Source organism: Felis catus, chromosome D3 (genome assembly GCF_018350175.1).
Source record: "Felis catus isolate Fca126 chromosome D3, F.catus_Fca126_mat1.0, whole genome shotgun sequence".
Classification (NCBI taxonomy): domain Eukaryota; kingdom Metazoa; phylum Chordata; class Mammalia; order Carnivora; family Felidae; genus Felis; species Felis catus.
In genome coordinates, this window is record NC_058379.1 from 54185023 (window position 1) to 54201683 (window position 16661).

Consider the following 16661-nt stretch of genomic DNA (forward strand, 5'->3'; position numbering starts at 1 on the left):
TTAGTACTGGAGCTTTTGGGGATTCAGGCCATTTGGAAGAATCCCTTCAGCAACTAGCCAATTGGCTCAGGAGAAGATGGTTAACAGAGGCTACCTCACAGCAAGCATGGAGAGGTGAAGATTCAGTAGACGAACACAGAAACCCCATTTCTGTTGCTTTCATGGAATACTAGGAGGGATCAAATGATCCCCAATGTGAGTTTAGTCATCAACAAAGGTACATTTGGCTGGGAAAAATTAAAGTAGGTTCTTCTAACTTGCAGGTTTCAGGAAATAGCTTCCAACCCTTCATACCTCTTTGCCTAGAAGGTTGACCAACTTCTACCTTCAGTGACATGCCTCAGTTTCCCCTACTGTCTCCCACACCCTTTCTTTGCACTGCACTTCTTTCTCAGATTTTAAAAAATAAAACACAACTAGATACTATGTATTTAGATAATTGTTCTAATTAGCGTGTGATTCACTTATTCTTTAGAAAGTGTGACAGTGCTGTTTAATACATATGGTACTTCTAGTAATTTACACAAAGAGTTATTAGATCTTAGATAACTTATGCCACTCTTGCAGTGGATAAATCAGATTCTAATCATGATTTTTTAAAAAAGTTTTTTTTTTTAAGTCAGCTCTACACCCAACATAGGGCTTGAACTCACAATCCCAAGATCAATAGTCACATGCTTTACTGTCCGAGCCAGCCGAGCCACCCCTCTACTCGTAATTTTTAACACAACATTTTTTCAGAAGCATTCTATAATTTTTTGCATTGTCCATACTGTATACATTTATATATTCCAGGAAGCTAAATGAACGTATAAAATGTATCAGCAGAATAAAAATATTTAGGTATTTACATATTGTAAACCTTTAAACAATTCAGTGTAGAGATTTATACATATGCCTTATAAGTAGGAGTATGAGACAGTTGAATTAGTACATAAAGTTTTTATTTAAAGTTTTCCCCTTCCAAGCAAGCTTCATTTACACATTCTAATACTGTACAAAATTTACAATCTCTGTGACTTACTTACTCACTATTCACTTCTAATAGTTTGTGCCTTTCTGAAATACAGAAAGCTTTACTTACAGTTCTCATAAATGCTCTTATTTATTTTGGCTAGAAATAAAAAATAAATGAAGAACAAGTCTAAGGAAAGTGAATATCCTTGTATAAACTGTGACTTTCAGAAGAAATGGTGACAGTTGACAAAAAAGGTTCTGAAGCAGACCTTGTTCTCTTCGTGATGTCAGCTGGGATTTTTCCCAAGTACTGTAACTTTTCTTTCCTATATATATGTTTTCAAGGAAAAAGAAATGAAAGTTGATTGCACTGAATATATATATATATATTTATATATATATTTTTACAACGGATCCTTTGGATCTGAACATACAAATAAATACAAAAACAACAAAGATTGCACTTTACTGTAGAAACAGCATTGGATTCCAGTACACCCATCTATCTCGACGTGCTCCACGGTGAAAGTTTATCACCAAGGCATTTTTAGTCTGTGGCTTCCCCATGTTGTTGTTTTGAATGACACTTTTGTGGAGGGATTCAACAACACCTCTGGGTGATTAAAAAATATTTTAGGCTACAATTTAGTATTAACTGTTGTTTCAGCTCTGAAGCGCTTGAAAATCAAATTCATGTTCCTTCCAGTTTTGCTCTTTTGATTGTTCACATTGAAAACTATCTCATGCTCTCCTGACCTTCTGCTCCTACGTTCCTCATGCTTCTAAAGACAACTAGCAATTGTTCAGCTAACTGATCTCAGGCATCTTTGGTGATAATAAACAAATATGATGAGTTGGAGAATAATCAGGGTAAGTCATGTGCTTTCCTAGAGCCAAATCCAGAGCCATTTCTAGAGCCAAAGGTGAGGAAGAGGGAGACATATTTGTTAAGAGCTATAATTCGTTCTTGTGGCTCTTTTAAGTGGTGTGTTTTAGGGACAGAGAGACAACTGGGATGGCACTTAAAAGAAATTTTTCTTTCTTTTCATCCCTGAATTCCTGAAAGCAATCTCCCAGTTTCATCATAGGTTAAGTTTGGGTCAGACGTGTTATCCGACAGAATCTCTTCAATATTGTACAAAAACTTTGTCAGTCCTACCTTTTGAAGGAAATAACAGATGTGTTCACTACTTTTTTATATACTGTAAAAAAAAAAGACAAAATATGAGCTTCTGTGGAATGAATAGTGACATAGTATGTTTTGTCTTAATCTTTCATATAAAATTGAGGACACAAATTATGACTGGCTAGCCTAGAGCCCACAGGGCAGAAAGCAATTGCTATGAGAGCCAACATCTTCCTCTTCTGTGATCCCGTGAGGTGCTGTAAGGGGCAGGCGGTACATGAAATGAAGTTATATAGAAACAAACATGTTCCCCTTTAATCTTATATGATTTTCTATAACTGTTGCCTATGGAGTCTGTGAAGGAGCCACAGGTTAGGAATATAGAATCGAGTGGCAATTTCTGTAATGCAGTGTAAGTATTTCAGTGGGTCGAATTCTGGATCGTTCATGAACACAATATCCCCAAAATTTCAACATAGGTCACATGCAGGTAGACTACAATGCACAATACTGATCTTAGGTCTGTCTGGGGCACTCTTCTGTATTGTATCTTTCTCCTTTTGAACGTTAAGATCCACATGAGTTTTCGTAAAGCTGGGACAAGTTAAAACCAGTCTGAAATGGAAGAGTCTGTCACCACAGGAAGTTTGGTGTGATCCGAGTTGCAGACACAGTATCTGTTCAAGAACAGGTCTTTTTCTTTTGTCATTACTTGTAAATCATTAGAACCCAAGGGCGGGTTTCGGCAGTGGTGCCATTAGATGCACTGTTCCTAGTACAATAGTGATGTCAGCTGTCATTGTTTCCTAGAATGTGAGTGTTCATTCCAGGGTTCCCTGGCGTTATTTGTTGTAAGGTACACAGGCGGGCAAGATAACCGGTGCGCAGGCGGGACCTGCCAGTGGCTCTGCTACATCCCCTTCCAGTTCTGTCCAGGTGCCTTTTTCCGGGCAGTAGCATATTGTGGATGACTTGTAGGCCCCCTGTAATGGCAGAGGGGGGGCGTTTAGGGAAGAATGTTCCGAGAAGTGCAATGGCAATCCTACTTCTCACATTTACATTGGAAAGAAAATGTCAATTCTCTGCTCTTGCTAAAAAGTTCCAAACGAAAGTGGTGGATTTGAAACTGTTTTTCCTACAGGAAAATCTGAGATTCGCAAGACTGCAAAATCTGTGTGTGTGTCTGTGATTAATAATAAAAGTCGAGCGCCTTCAACACCTAGATGATCAGCAAAATCCTTTAAAATAATGGACCAAAAATTGGAATTTATCCAGCTGGTTTCAGTTAAAAAAAATTCATCTTAGATTTTCAAATAATTTGGGTCAAACAATTTGGTCAATTTTAAATCATTGCCTCACTTTTCCGGTTTTATTTTACTACTGTAGGGAATAAGAGAGAAGATTCAAAACTAGTTCAAAATAAGCCGGACAAGAGGGCTTGTCAACTTCTTTGCACATTGATTTATTTTCAAGTGGCCACATGAGAAATTAAAAAAAAAAAATGTCTTTAATCTCGTTTCCTTTGTCAACCTCTGGGGGTAGTGCTTGTATGACATTTCGCTTCTAAAACCAAGGCAATTTGGCTTTTAGCATAGGCAAAACCCCAAAATTCCAACCAACCTGGTCATCATTTTTTGAAAGTGTCCTCCTGGTACCTGGTTCTAAATGTGTCCACTCTTGCAGCTAGTAATGTGCACCAGTGAACAAACCCCTTATGAATATGTAGTTCAATGTATATTTGCCTACATATAACTAATACCTTTTTAAAACTCCCCCCAAACGTTATACAAGAACCTCATTTGATGCAAAAGAAATAAGCTAATATTATTAATACCCCAAATTAATATTAAGAAACCAACACCTATAAATCAACAGTCATCATTTAAAAAGTGAACGTGTAGACCATGAGGCCATACGTGTCTATGTGATGTAATGTGATGTAATTCGAACTGCATGGCCACCTCCTCAAGTGTTCTTAACAAAAGAGAAGAAATAAGGAACACAATACATTTAAAAAAGAAACAGGCCGAACTTGTGTTAAGTCCTTATGTCTAACTTCCAGTTTTAGAGAAAATATGGAGACAGAGACTGTATTAAATGATATTGCAAGGTAATCATTAGCTAATTCCAGAATGTCAGCTTTTCTCTCTAATAACTGACCCTGTTTTTTTCAACAAGTTAATGGCACGGACGAATAAGTGGAGTGGGGTGATTTTCCAGATTGCAAGAGATGGATGAGATACAATAACCAAATACAAGTGAGGGTATTGGATTCTGACTTGAACATATCAACTTATATATATATATTTAAAAAATTTTTTAAAAATGTTTATTATTGAGAGACAGAGAGAGACAGAGCATGAGCATGGGAGGGCCAGAGAGAGAGGGAGACACAGAATCCGAAGCAGGCTCCAGGCTCCGAGCTGTCAGCACAGAGCCTGATGTGGGGCTCGAACTCACAAACCACGAGATCATGACCTGAGCTGAAGTCAGACGCTTAACTGACTGAGCCACTCAGGCACCCCGAAATATATATATATTTTTACAAGTGAATAGGAAAACTTTGAATGTAGAATAAGGGAATTATAGTTAATTTTGTTGGGTGAGATGACAGTGTGTTTACATAAACGAATACTTTTTTATTTAAAAAAAAATTTTTTTTTAACATTTATTCATCTTTGAGAGACAGAGAGAGACAGAGCATGAGTGGGGAAGGGGTAGAGAGAGGGAGACACAGAACCCGAAGCAGGCTCCAGGCTCCAAGCTGTCAGCACAGAGCCCAACGCGGGGCTCGAAGTCACAAACTGTGAGATCATGACCTGAGCTGAAGTCGGACACTCAACCGACTGAGCCTCCCAGGCACCCCCATAAATGAATACTTTTTTAAAGATAAATACTGAAGCATGTAGGATGAAATACTTCAGCCAAAAGTTTTTAAGGGTCAATAGATGAAGTATGCCAAAATTTTGATGGATGTTGAAGCTGGATGCTAGGTTAACAAGAGTCCATTGTACTCTCAATTTTTGTGTAACCTTGGAAATTTTCCTGATAAAGATGGGGGGAAGTGAAAAGCCATGGAAAATTATATATCCTAAAGGGAATTTGTGGATATTTAACAGGTTCCAGTGTTTATGCCTTACTGGTCAGAAACTTTTCAGACAATTCAAACAGTTCAACAAACTATTCAAACAATTTCAACGCAATATTTGTAAAACCACTTTAGTATCTTTACTTTAGTTGGAAAGCCAGAATCCCAAAAGCATGGCGAGAAGAGAGAAGCAGAGACCTACTGCATTTGGGGATGTAGTTGATCAGACAGCAAGACAGCTCAATAGCAACCACACCAATTCTATTTTATTACTTAAAGTAACTTACTCCTAGCATACAAGCATGATACTCTTAAAAGGTTTATGTGTGAAAATAAATTCAAAATGGATGAAAGACCTAAATGTGAGACAGGAAACCATTAAAATCCTACAGGAGAACATAGGCAGCAACCTCTTTGACCTTGGCTAGAGCAACTTCTTACTAGACACATCGCTAAAGGCAAGGGAAACAAAAGCAAACATGAACTATAGAGACGTCATCAAGATAAAAACTTCTGCACAGTGAAGGAAACAACAAAACTGAAAGGCAGACTATGGAATGGGAGAAGATATTTGCAAACAACATACTGATAAGAGTCAGTATCCAAAATCTATAAAGAACTTATCAAACACAACATCAAAAAAACAGACAACCCAGTTAAGAAATGGGCAGAAGATATGAATAGATCCTTACCCAAAGAAGACATCCAGATGGCTAACAGGCACATGAAAAGATGCTCAACATCACTGATCATAAGGGAAATCAAGATAAAAAACATGATGAGATATCACCTCAGACCTGTCAGAATGGCTAAAATAGGCAACAGGTGTTGGAGGATGTTGAGAAAGGGGAACTCTCTTGCACTGTTCATGGGAATGGAAACTGGTGGAGCCACTCTAGAGAACAGTATGGAGGTTCCTCAAAAAAGTGAAAATAGAATTACCCTATGATCCAGCTACTGCACTATTAGGTGTTTACCCAAAGGATACTAAAATACAGATTCAAAGGAGTACCTGCACTGTTTATAGCAACATTATCAACAATAATCAAACTATGGAGAAAGCCCAAATGTCCACTGACTGATGAATAGATAAAGAAGTTGTGGTATGTATATACAATGGAATGTTACTCAGCTATCAAAAAGAATGAAATCTTCCCATTTGGAATGATGTGGACGGAGCTAGAATGTATTATGCTAAGTGAAATAAGTCGATCAGAGAAAAAGAAATACTATATGATTCACTTATATGTGGAATTTAAGAAACAAAACAGATGAACATATCGGGGTGGGGGTGGTGGGAAGAGGAGAGAGGAAAAGATACTACAGAAGACTTTTAATGATAGAGAACAAACTGAGGGTTGATTGAGGGAGGTGGGTGGGGGATGGGCTAGATGGGTGATGGGTAGTAAGGAGGACACTTGTTGTAATGAGCACTGGGTGTTGTATGTACACAATCAATCACTGAATTCTACTCCTGAAACCAATATTGCACTGTATGTTAACTAAATAAAATTTAAGTGAAAAAAAAAAGGTTTATGTGTAGGTGGTAACATTTAGAGGGAAACACAAAGTAAGCACAAACAGAAGGAGAGAATGAGGAAATGTGGACACATACCATACTCCAGCTGTAGCCACCCACAAGGTAGATGCTGTCATCAAGCACTGCACAGCCAGGGCCACTTCGACCTTCCAAAATGGGAGTTTGGAGAATATTCCACTGGTCACCTTTTGGGTCATAGCATTCCACAAGCATTACGTCAAGGTGGGAGAAACCTAAGTGACATAGCAAAATGGAACCACATGAGAATAAACTCTCAGGGTGGCTGCCTGAGTGGCTCAGTCGGTTAGGCATCCGACTTTGGCTCAGGTCATGATCTCACGGTTGGTGAATTTGAGCCCCACATCAGGCTCTTTGCTGTCAGCACAGAGCCTGCTTCAGATCCTCTGTCCCCCTTTCTCTGCCTCTCCCCCACTTCCTCTCACATGCTCTCTAAAATAAGTAAACATAAAAAAATAAAAAAGAATAAACTCTCAGGGTCCCAATTCAGGGCTAGGGCTTCTCCTTCTCCTTCTCCTCCTCCTCCTCCTCCTCCTCCTTCATCTTCTTCTTCTTCTTCAAGTTTATTTACTTATTTCGAGACAGAGAGAGAGAGAGCACAAGCTGGGAGGGGCAGAGAGAGAGGGAGAGAGAGAGAATCCCAAGCAGGCTCTACACTGTCAGCACGGATTTCCGACACATGACTTGAACTCACAAACTGTGAGATCATGACCTGAGCTGAAACCAACTGAGCCACTCAGGTGCCCCAAGGCTAGGAGTTCTTTTAAAAATAGCTCTAGGGCTACAAAATAGATAATTGTGTTTTTAAAGAGACAAAGGTATAAGTTTACTAGTGAAATAGGGAGACATGTTACGAGAGACCTAAAACAAACTCTGGGTATGTCCAATTCATTCAAAGCAAGAATGTCTGACTCAATGTCATTGGTAAATGTTGATTATATGGGGGTATATCTTATTTTAAAATGTTTATTAAAACCTTATTTAAAAAGTTTAAAATAATTAAACGTAAGCATTTTATAGAGTGCTTACAATAAGCTGGTTGTCTTCCAAATGCTTTCTTTCTGTAGATGAATTCACTTAATTCCTCTCAACCACCCCATGAGATAGTTATGCCATTATATTCATTTTAGAGAGGAGAAAACTGAGAGCAAGAGAGAAATAATGACTTGAGCAAGTCACACAACCAGTAAGTAGATAGGCTGAGGTTTAAACTCAGGCAAACAGGCTTCTGAGCTCATATTATTACAGGCTAAACTGTATTGCTTTTCCTAAACAAATATTTAACTCTCAAAATGTTTAAAAAAATTTTTTTAATGTTTATTTATTTTTGAGAGAGAGAGAGAGAGTGTGCAAGCTGGGATGGGACAGAGAGAGGGACACAGAATCCGAAGCAGGTTCCAGGCTCTGAGCTGTCAGCACAGAGCCTGATGTGGGGCTCAAACTCACACACTGTGAGATCATAACCTGAGCCAAAGTCAGATGCTTAACCAACTCAGCCATCCAGGTGCCCAATCAAACTGTTTTAATTAAATGGTGTTCAGAATCTTTTACCTTTTTCAATAGTTTATGTTTATAAGCAACTATGATGAAGTGAATAGTTTCCAATATCTACTAAGGATCAAGGTCAAGTAGGGGGCTAACTTTCACTGAGGGCTTCTTCTCTCACCTCTGATGAAGTTTTTCAGTGACCGGGGCAGTAAGTGGGTTGCAGAGAACAACTTAAATTCTTAGACTCCACTGGGGCTCTGCCTTTAATTTAGAAAGTCAAAAATCTGGAGGGGTAGTGCTTCCTGGTCACTGAACAGACCAAATCCTTGATAATATTTTTCTTCTCTTTACATATGTGCAATGGATATTAGCTAGCTGACAATTACAATGCATACACTCAATCAAAATCAACCTACTGGACTCTTCAAAGTAATTAAAAAGATAGACCAAAAAGTAGAATAATTTTCATTCTTGAAGAAGCGGACAAATTATTTCAGGCCACTAACTTCTTACATAAAATAAATCACATAGATTTGAGAACAGTAGAGTGAAGGATTTACTGGAATTCTGTGGTATATTCCTTTCTTGTAAGATTATTGATGATAATTTCTGAAGCATGGATAACTGGAATGAGGACTGGGGAAAATTTCCAGTTCTGAAGTTCTAGTGGCATCATAGGAGGATACGTATGCCTTCTTGGTGCCCACTACACATATGACATATGTTGATGATAAGCCTCAAAAACTATAAGGAAAAGATAACTACCCCTCTTTTATACACATGGGATTAAGGGTCTTGAGTAAGACCACACAACTACAAGTGCATAACTGGAACCCAGATCCATACCCTTCTCTCTACACCATAATGCCTTCCTGAGCTGACCTAACTTTGATGTGTGTGTGTTCTCATTTAGGTTGTCATTACCCTGTCCAAGTATAACCTCAAATACTAAAGCTTCCTAGAATGTGGGGCAACTGGGTGGCTCAGTTTGTTGAGCATCTGACTCTTGATTGCGGTTCAGGTCATAGTCTCATGGTTCATGGGGTGGAGCCCCATGTTGAACTCTGTGCTGACAGTATGGAGCCTGCTTAGGATTCTCTGTCTCCCTCTCTCTCTGCCCCTCCTTCACTCGCATTCTCTCTCTCTCTCTCAAAACTAAATAAACATTTTTTAAAAATTCCTAGAATGTTTAGTCATCATTATGCAAAAGAAATTAGTAGAAATCACATTTTAATGTAGAAAGCTACAAAGTTAAACTGCATACAAATATTTTGATGAGAAGGAATGGTGTATGGCTTGAGATGAAAGAGAAGCAATGAAAGAGAAAAAGAATAAAAAGGGAAAAGTTGCAGCAGCAAAGGTAATCAATCCCTTCCCACTGGGGAGAGTACAAAAGTGAGCAGCATAGACTAGGGTATTGACGTTTCTGATTGAATACGAACTTGGAAATATTTACATAAAAATTACACCTGTGTGGTCTTTATTATGTTAGAGGTATATTTGTATTGGGAGAACCAAAAGGAATGTCTACATCTATCATTTTTTAGATGGTTGTATGATGGAAAAATAAATGCAGAGAAGACCTTATCTACCATACTTGGATGGCCTGTTTCACATTTGGTTCAATTTCAAGGATCATGGCAGGTCAGAGCCAGAGGAGATTTTAGAGATCATCTATACCAGTTTCTTCATTTTTAGGTAAGAAAACTGAGGCCCAATGCAGTTCAGGAATCTTAACAACACAGTTCTCTCTGCTTTCCTGTCAAATTCAGTGTGATATGCATGTAGATAGTTACACACATGCACATAAACTACAAAAAGTTGTAGTCAGGGGCACCTGGGTGGCTCAGTGGGTTAAGCATCTGATGTGGGCTCAGGTCATGATCTACAGTTCGTGAGATTAAGCCCCACGTTGGGCTCTGTACTGACAACTCAGAGCCTGGAGCCTGATTTAGATTTTGTGTCTTCCTCTCTCTCTCTGCCCCTCCCCCACTTGCGTGCTCACTTTCTCTCTCTCTCTCTCTCTCTCTCTTTCTCAAATGAATAAACTAAAAAAAAAAGGTTGTAGTCATACAGATATATGGAGAGGAGAGAAGCCCAAACAAAACTCTAAAAATATCATCTGTTTTTTTTTTTTTTTTTTTTTTTTTTTATTAAAAAAGCAAGTAGAATTTGAGAAGCATAGGTTTGGTGTTCAACTCTTAAAAGAAATAATTCCAAATTTAGACATGGAATTCTACTAAATGTTTTCTTTAAGAAAAATCATGTATTAGCTTCTTTGTGCAGCTATGACTGAAGTTCTTTATGATCACTACAAAAAACAATTTTCTGGAAAAAATTTATTGCTATAACTTCGGAGATAGGGAATAATTTATTTTACTGAATTCATTGTTACAACAAATTGTTGGTGCTTTCAGTTATTAATGCTTCCGTTTTTTACTTTCTGTTGACATCATTATTCATTTCTTTAATGTGTGTGGTAACTTAAAAATAATCCTAGCTGCAGAGGAGCCAAAATAAATGCCTGCCCAAGGGTACAGCTAATTTACACAGAGTAGATTTTATTTGGTCAACATGTTTTTTACTTGGTTAACTATGATTATCTAACAAGAAACCCCCTTAGCAAGAAACATGAGATGCAAATGATATTGTGATTAAAAAAAAAGAAAGAAAGAAAAAGACCTTTCAAATGATTTCCTCCAATTGCATACAAGCGATCATTCATTACAGCCAAAGTGTGGATGGCGCGTTTTGTGTTCATATCTTGTTTTCGAGCCCAGACATCCATTACAGGGTCATAGCAATATAGCCATGGGACATATTCTCCATTGTGTACACCCCCTGTGAATTAAACATATACATACAAGTCAAGAAAGTGCCTTGGAACTGAAGTTTGGAACAGAAAGTGGAGGAATGACTTGCCTGAAATGTATATCTTCCCATTGTGCACTGCTCCTGCGTGAGCAGCCAGAGGCTGGGGCAAAGAGGACACATAACGCCATTCGTTCGTTTCTAGGTTATAGCTCTCCACGCTGGACAAATAGCCGGTTTCGTTCCTTCCACCAATAACGTATAAATGCTTGTCCAACCGACATGCATAGAAACTGGCTCTTCTACAATGAAAACAACAACCCACCATAAATCACAAAAGGGGCTCCGTCAGTCAGGGAAAAGGAGGTACATCCCGCTCTAGAAAGGGTTGCAGAAATTTGGAAATAACACACACAGCTCCCTTCTAAATCTGAGACCTTTACAGTAATTGTACGCATTGCCTGTTCTGGTTAGCAATTTCATATTAAAGTAACAGGAGAGGAGAAAGTCACCAACCCTGTTTCAGCTTCTTTTATCTTGCTTTTTTATACACTGTTAAAGTGTTCACTAATGTTTGGGATATTTGGTACCTTGTACAGATATCACAGCTCAGTAAGACAAAGTGAAAAATGAGGTAGATAATGTAACAATAATAAATTATCTTGACATTCACTTTTTTCATGGTCCTTCAAGGGTCATTGTTCCCAATTTATAAGAGAACTACATCATCAAAATTTTTCTTCAATTATCATTTTTTTTCTTCCCAGTACTACCACAAATAGAGAAACTTTTGTGAACTGAATAGAGTGCTGAAATTTTGCTCTTACACAAACCAATCGTAGGAATTTCACTGATAGAGCTTTTAGTGTTGTTTCTTACAAAGCTACAGGATATTTTTTAGTCTCTTTTCAAGAGAGGCAATTCATTAAATTATCCCATTATGCCTTCAAAGGTAAAAGACACAAGCTGTGTTGAAAGGGAGACCAATCCTGAGGTAGACCATAAAATAAGAGTGAGATATTGAGGACCTGAAGTAGAGTTTTATGGAAGACACAGAAGAGCTGAGCAAAAGATATTTTAAAGGACGATGTAAGACTCAGTAACTAGTAAGACATGAGAGCTGAGGGAGAATAAATGTTCAAAGGGGACCTGAAAATTTGGAGTTAGGATGACTAGGTTGATATATTAAGCAAGTCCTTGACCCTTTGCTTCTTTTTTTCTCATTGATGCTACTGGAATAATACACTTTATAAGGATAAGATATGAATAAGTACGATTGTTAAGTGCCAGGCCCCTCAGAGGATATAATTTATGTTTGATAAATGTATAGTCTTCATAAAAATAAGGGCCAAGACTCTTGGGCAATGTCAGTAGCAAGATCAAGAGTCCTAAAGATTTTTATCAGGAGATTTTCCAAGTTGTGTTTACAAAGTGCCAAAACCTCTAGGAAGCAGGAGACGGCGTCTTGATTAACAGTTTGGTCTCTGGAACAGATTGCGTGGCTACGTGACTTATTGGGTGTGTGACCTTTGACACATTAGTTAACCCCTCTCAGCCTCAGGTTGCTCATTTGTAACAAGGGGATGCTAATGGTACCTTTTTTTACAGGGTTATTTGCAAATGCATATGTAAAGTGGTGTCATAGTGTCCAGCTTTTTGTTCATGTGTCAGAACCATCAGTTACCATGACCCGGGTAAAAATGTTATTAAAAATCAGCCATCAAGATGTTTGCATATAAACTTTGCCTAGCCATATTTTAAATGACAGTGAAATTTTTTAATGTTTGTGTAGATGATTTATTACCAGTAGGTATGGTATATGTTATAGATGTTGATGTATTCAGTTTTATTTTTTTCTAGCTTTTTTGAGGCATAATTGGCAAATAAAGTTGTAATATATTTAAAGTCACAATGCAATAATTTGATATATAGATACATTGTGGAAGGATTCCCACAATCAAGTTAATTAACACATGTATCACCTCACATAGCTATTTTTTTTTTGTTTTTTGTTTTTTTTTTGTTTGTTTTTGTTTTTTGTGGGTTTTTTTTGGTTTTCTACTCTCTTAGCAAATTTCAAGTATATGCTACAATATTAACTATAGTCACTATGTTATATATTAGATACACAGAACTTCTGCATCTTATAATTGAAAATTTATACCTTATGACCAACCTCTCCTCATTTCTCTCATCTCCTGGACCCTAGCAACCACCATCCATTGTTTCTTTAAGTTTGACTTTTTTCTTTTTTTTTTTTTTCCAGATTCTACATATAAGTAACTGTGTTTCTCTTTCTCGTTTGGTTTATTTCACTTTGCAAAACGCCCCTTAATTTCATCCATGTGGTCACAAATGGCAGGATTTCCTTTTGTCATGGCTAAATAATACTCCATTGTAAAGATATGCCCCCTTTTCTTTATCTATTCATCTGATGACAGACACTTAGGTTGTTTCTATATCTTGGCTTTTGTGAATAATGGTGCAATGAACATGAGAGTGCAGATACTTCTTCAAGATATTGATTTCATTTTTTTTGGATATAAAACAGAAGTGGGAGTGGTGGATCATATGGTTTTTATTTTTTTTTAATAGTCCTGAAAATCATGGATAATTTTAGAGCAAAATTTTGGCTCTGTTTGTATTTTTTCCTGTATTTTCCTGATGCTTTTGAAAGAAATATGTGCTGTGGAAAATTCAGAAGGACAATGAAGAACAGCAATGATGGAAAAAGAGGAAGGAGGAAAGGAGGAAGGAAAATAAAGAGTAGGTGTGGCAGATTTCATAGAGTGAGTCTGGTTAACCTGGGTCTTCTGAGGGGTTCATGAAGCTCTGAAATTGTAATAAAATTGTAATAAAATGTTGCATATATAGGTCTTGCACGTATGCATTGTTTGGAGAATATGTTTGGAGAAAGGTATTAGGAAGAAGCTTTTTAATCAGATTAATCTAAAAATTTTGAGATTTCCTGTTACAGAGAAGTAAAACCCATTTAAATATAAAATCAGATTAAAAACAGTTGCAAAATTAAGTGCCTACAGATGTCCATTGCTTCCTTCTATTTCTCTAACCAGATTTCAATTGCTTTCTCATTGAATAAGATAGGTCAAGGTTGTCTTAATAGTGCTTTTACCTTCTCAGTTAAAATGTGTCATTGAAAAGCCTGACATTCTATAAAAATAGACGAAAGTAACGTATTTCTTTGCGCCTTCGACACAACCCCTCTTCCATATGATGATTCTATAACAAGTCTTAGAGCCTCTGAAATAATTCATTTACCAATCCTACTAATGGGCCATCTTTAAATAATTTGGACTATGCGGGCCATAAGGTGTTCAGTTCTTCTGTGCGCTAGATACTGGTCTACAAGAGAAAATGCCTGCTAGCCATGACAAGTATGACAACCCTCCACCAAATAAGTGTAGATAATGGAGAATAAGAGCAAAATCTCCTTGTAGTAGTGTGCACTCCTTTCATCTAGTCTAAATTTCAGTTTTCTCACTTTTTTCTATCCTGGTTCCTTCCTTCCTTACTGACACTGAGTGAGCCTGTCAGAACTTGCTGTCTTTCTAGCCAAGATTTTCTTAATTTGATGCTTCGTGTGTACTCCTAGCTTTATCCACACAGTGTCACTGTTAGGATCTAAATGGAAAAAAAAAAAAATCAGTAGGTTCCGCTTCCTGACTAAAACTGCATTTTTATGTAGAAATTCCAATAGTGAAGATTCTGAGCCTATGACTTATTCCCTTGCATGTCCAAAGTGAGAATTCATGAGATACATTATAGGAACACTGGATAGTTAATGGTCTGTCAGCAACTGTGAACATTTGCTCCAGGCTAAAATTTTACCATACCAGGTCTCTCTTGGGAGTGCTCCCTGCCTCTCCTCCCCACATGAAGAGCACACATAATTAGGCTATTTGGGTGTTCTGTTTTGTTTTGTTTTGTTTTTTGGAAAGTAAGTTCAAGATTACTGAAAATTTTTAAATGGGATTACACTATTTGTATTGCAAATTGTTCATCTCTCCCTCCTCCAGCCCCTCCTCCCCCAATGCCAGAGGCAATAATAGTCAACGTATTGTGAGAAGTTAAAAAAGACTACCAGTTGCTGGCAGTCAACTTCCACAAACACATTGTGAACACTGCATATTGTACAGGTCTTTCCTAGTTCTTTCTGACCCTTTGGATGGTCAGTTTATATCCTAGAGCATGAGATTGAATTACTATAACCTTATCTCAGCTTGAAATCTTGACTTTCACCATCATGTTAAAAGCAACAAAAGATTTTTTCAGACAGAATATTGTCTCACATTGTTTCTTAAGGCTTGTAGTAACCATTAAAATTTGGAAACATTTTTTACGTATTGCTTCTAGCTTTTGTCTTACTCTGTGAAATATAAGCTTTGCTGTCCGTGCTTTCCAAACTGCTTTTCTTTTTCTTTTTCTTTTCTTTTTTTTCTAGACTAGCTAGGGGTAAGAGCTCCAGATGAATCACACCTACAATGTTTATTTTTATTGAAGAAAAATGTAAAGTTACCAAAGCATTTCTATTGATCTTAGTTTTAATTTTTACCCTCTTCTTTTTCCTGAAGAATCAAATCCTACATCTGAGACCACAACAACTCAGTAGCATTACATTTAAGCGTGTATTTTCCTGTAATCATTTCACAGATAGTAAGGATGCATTTCATGAGTCGGTTGAGTAAGCCTAGAAGCAGTGTGCCCATTTCCCTGCTGAACTGGGGGATAGTCGGCGCTTTGATTATAGCACTCCTTTAGAAGCTCTGATTAGGTGAGATATCCTAAGAATCTGTCCAGCCGGCTCGAAGAGTGGGTTATCCCAGAGGTGGTTTTCAACAGGCTTCTATTATTCTCGGTTTGGTAACTTCTCAGCAGTTTGGTACCAAGAATGGAAGGAGGGAGGTGGGGGAACTTCTGGTGAGCCTGATTCATGATCTATACAATGTACAATTAATTCAATTAAATGTTTCAAGAAACTTCAGATCTGAAGGGTGTCTCATATATATATTTTTTCTTTTTTTCTTCTTCTTTGTGTGCTCACCAATTAAGCCATGATGGTAACTGACTGTATTTGCTACTTAGAATGGAGGCTTGGCAATGACAGAAAAATTTCATTTTAGGTTATGGATTGTTGCCAGGGTCAACCAACCCATAGGAGATAGGGAGCTAGAAGATTGACTGGGCATTTGTGAGATCTGCCTTTTCCCACTCAGCTCTGTAAGGAGCTCTTTATTTGGTCTATCGAGTTGATTGTTCTAAATCTAAAAAAAAACTTCTTTTACTAGGGACCTGACATGATATACCATAATGACTTAGAAAGAAACGTTAAACAGTCCATCCTGTCAACGGTGGCTGCCGGGCGCCGACAGACCATGGCAGGTCTTTTTATCAGGTCAATGAGCTGCTAAAAATTGTCTAAGTAGGACCCTGCCATGATAGGCCATAGTGCCTCAGAGGAAGTCATTATAGAATATCAAGTAAACAATACACATTTAAAAAAATTACTAATTAGGTTTTGCAGCAATACTTCTCATCCTTAGGGGCTCTAGAGTGAGATAATTGACCGCGACGTGAGTTATGCCTCCCAAACGGAAGGCGTGAAGGTTAATTAT

General features: G+C 37.6%; 1 protein-coding gene across 1 annotated transcript in view; it reads right to left on the bottom strand.

Moving 5' to 3' along the window:
* Positions 1 to 927: 927 nt before the first annotated feature.
* KLHL14 (kelch like family member 14) overlaps positions 928 to 16661 on the bottom strand; it is a 105110-nt gene continuing 89376 nt past the window's right edge. Inside the window, exons 6-9 of the mRNA XM_006938836.4 lie at positions 11140 to 11330; positions 10900 to 11058; positions 6787 to 6944; positions 928 to 3066 (exon numbers count right to left, since the gene is read on the bottom strand). Coding sequence (XP_006938898.1) covers positions 2926 to 3066; positions 6787 to 6944; positions 10900 to 11058; positions 11140 to 11330 — 649 coding nt within the window. The 3' untranslated portion in view covers positions 928 to 2925. The remainder of the gene's footprint in view (positions 3067 to 6786; positions 6945 to 10899; positions 11059 to 11139; positions 11331 to 16661) is intronic.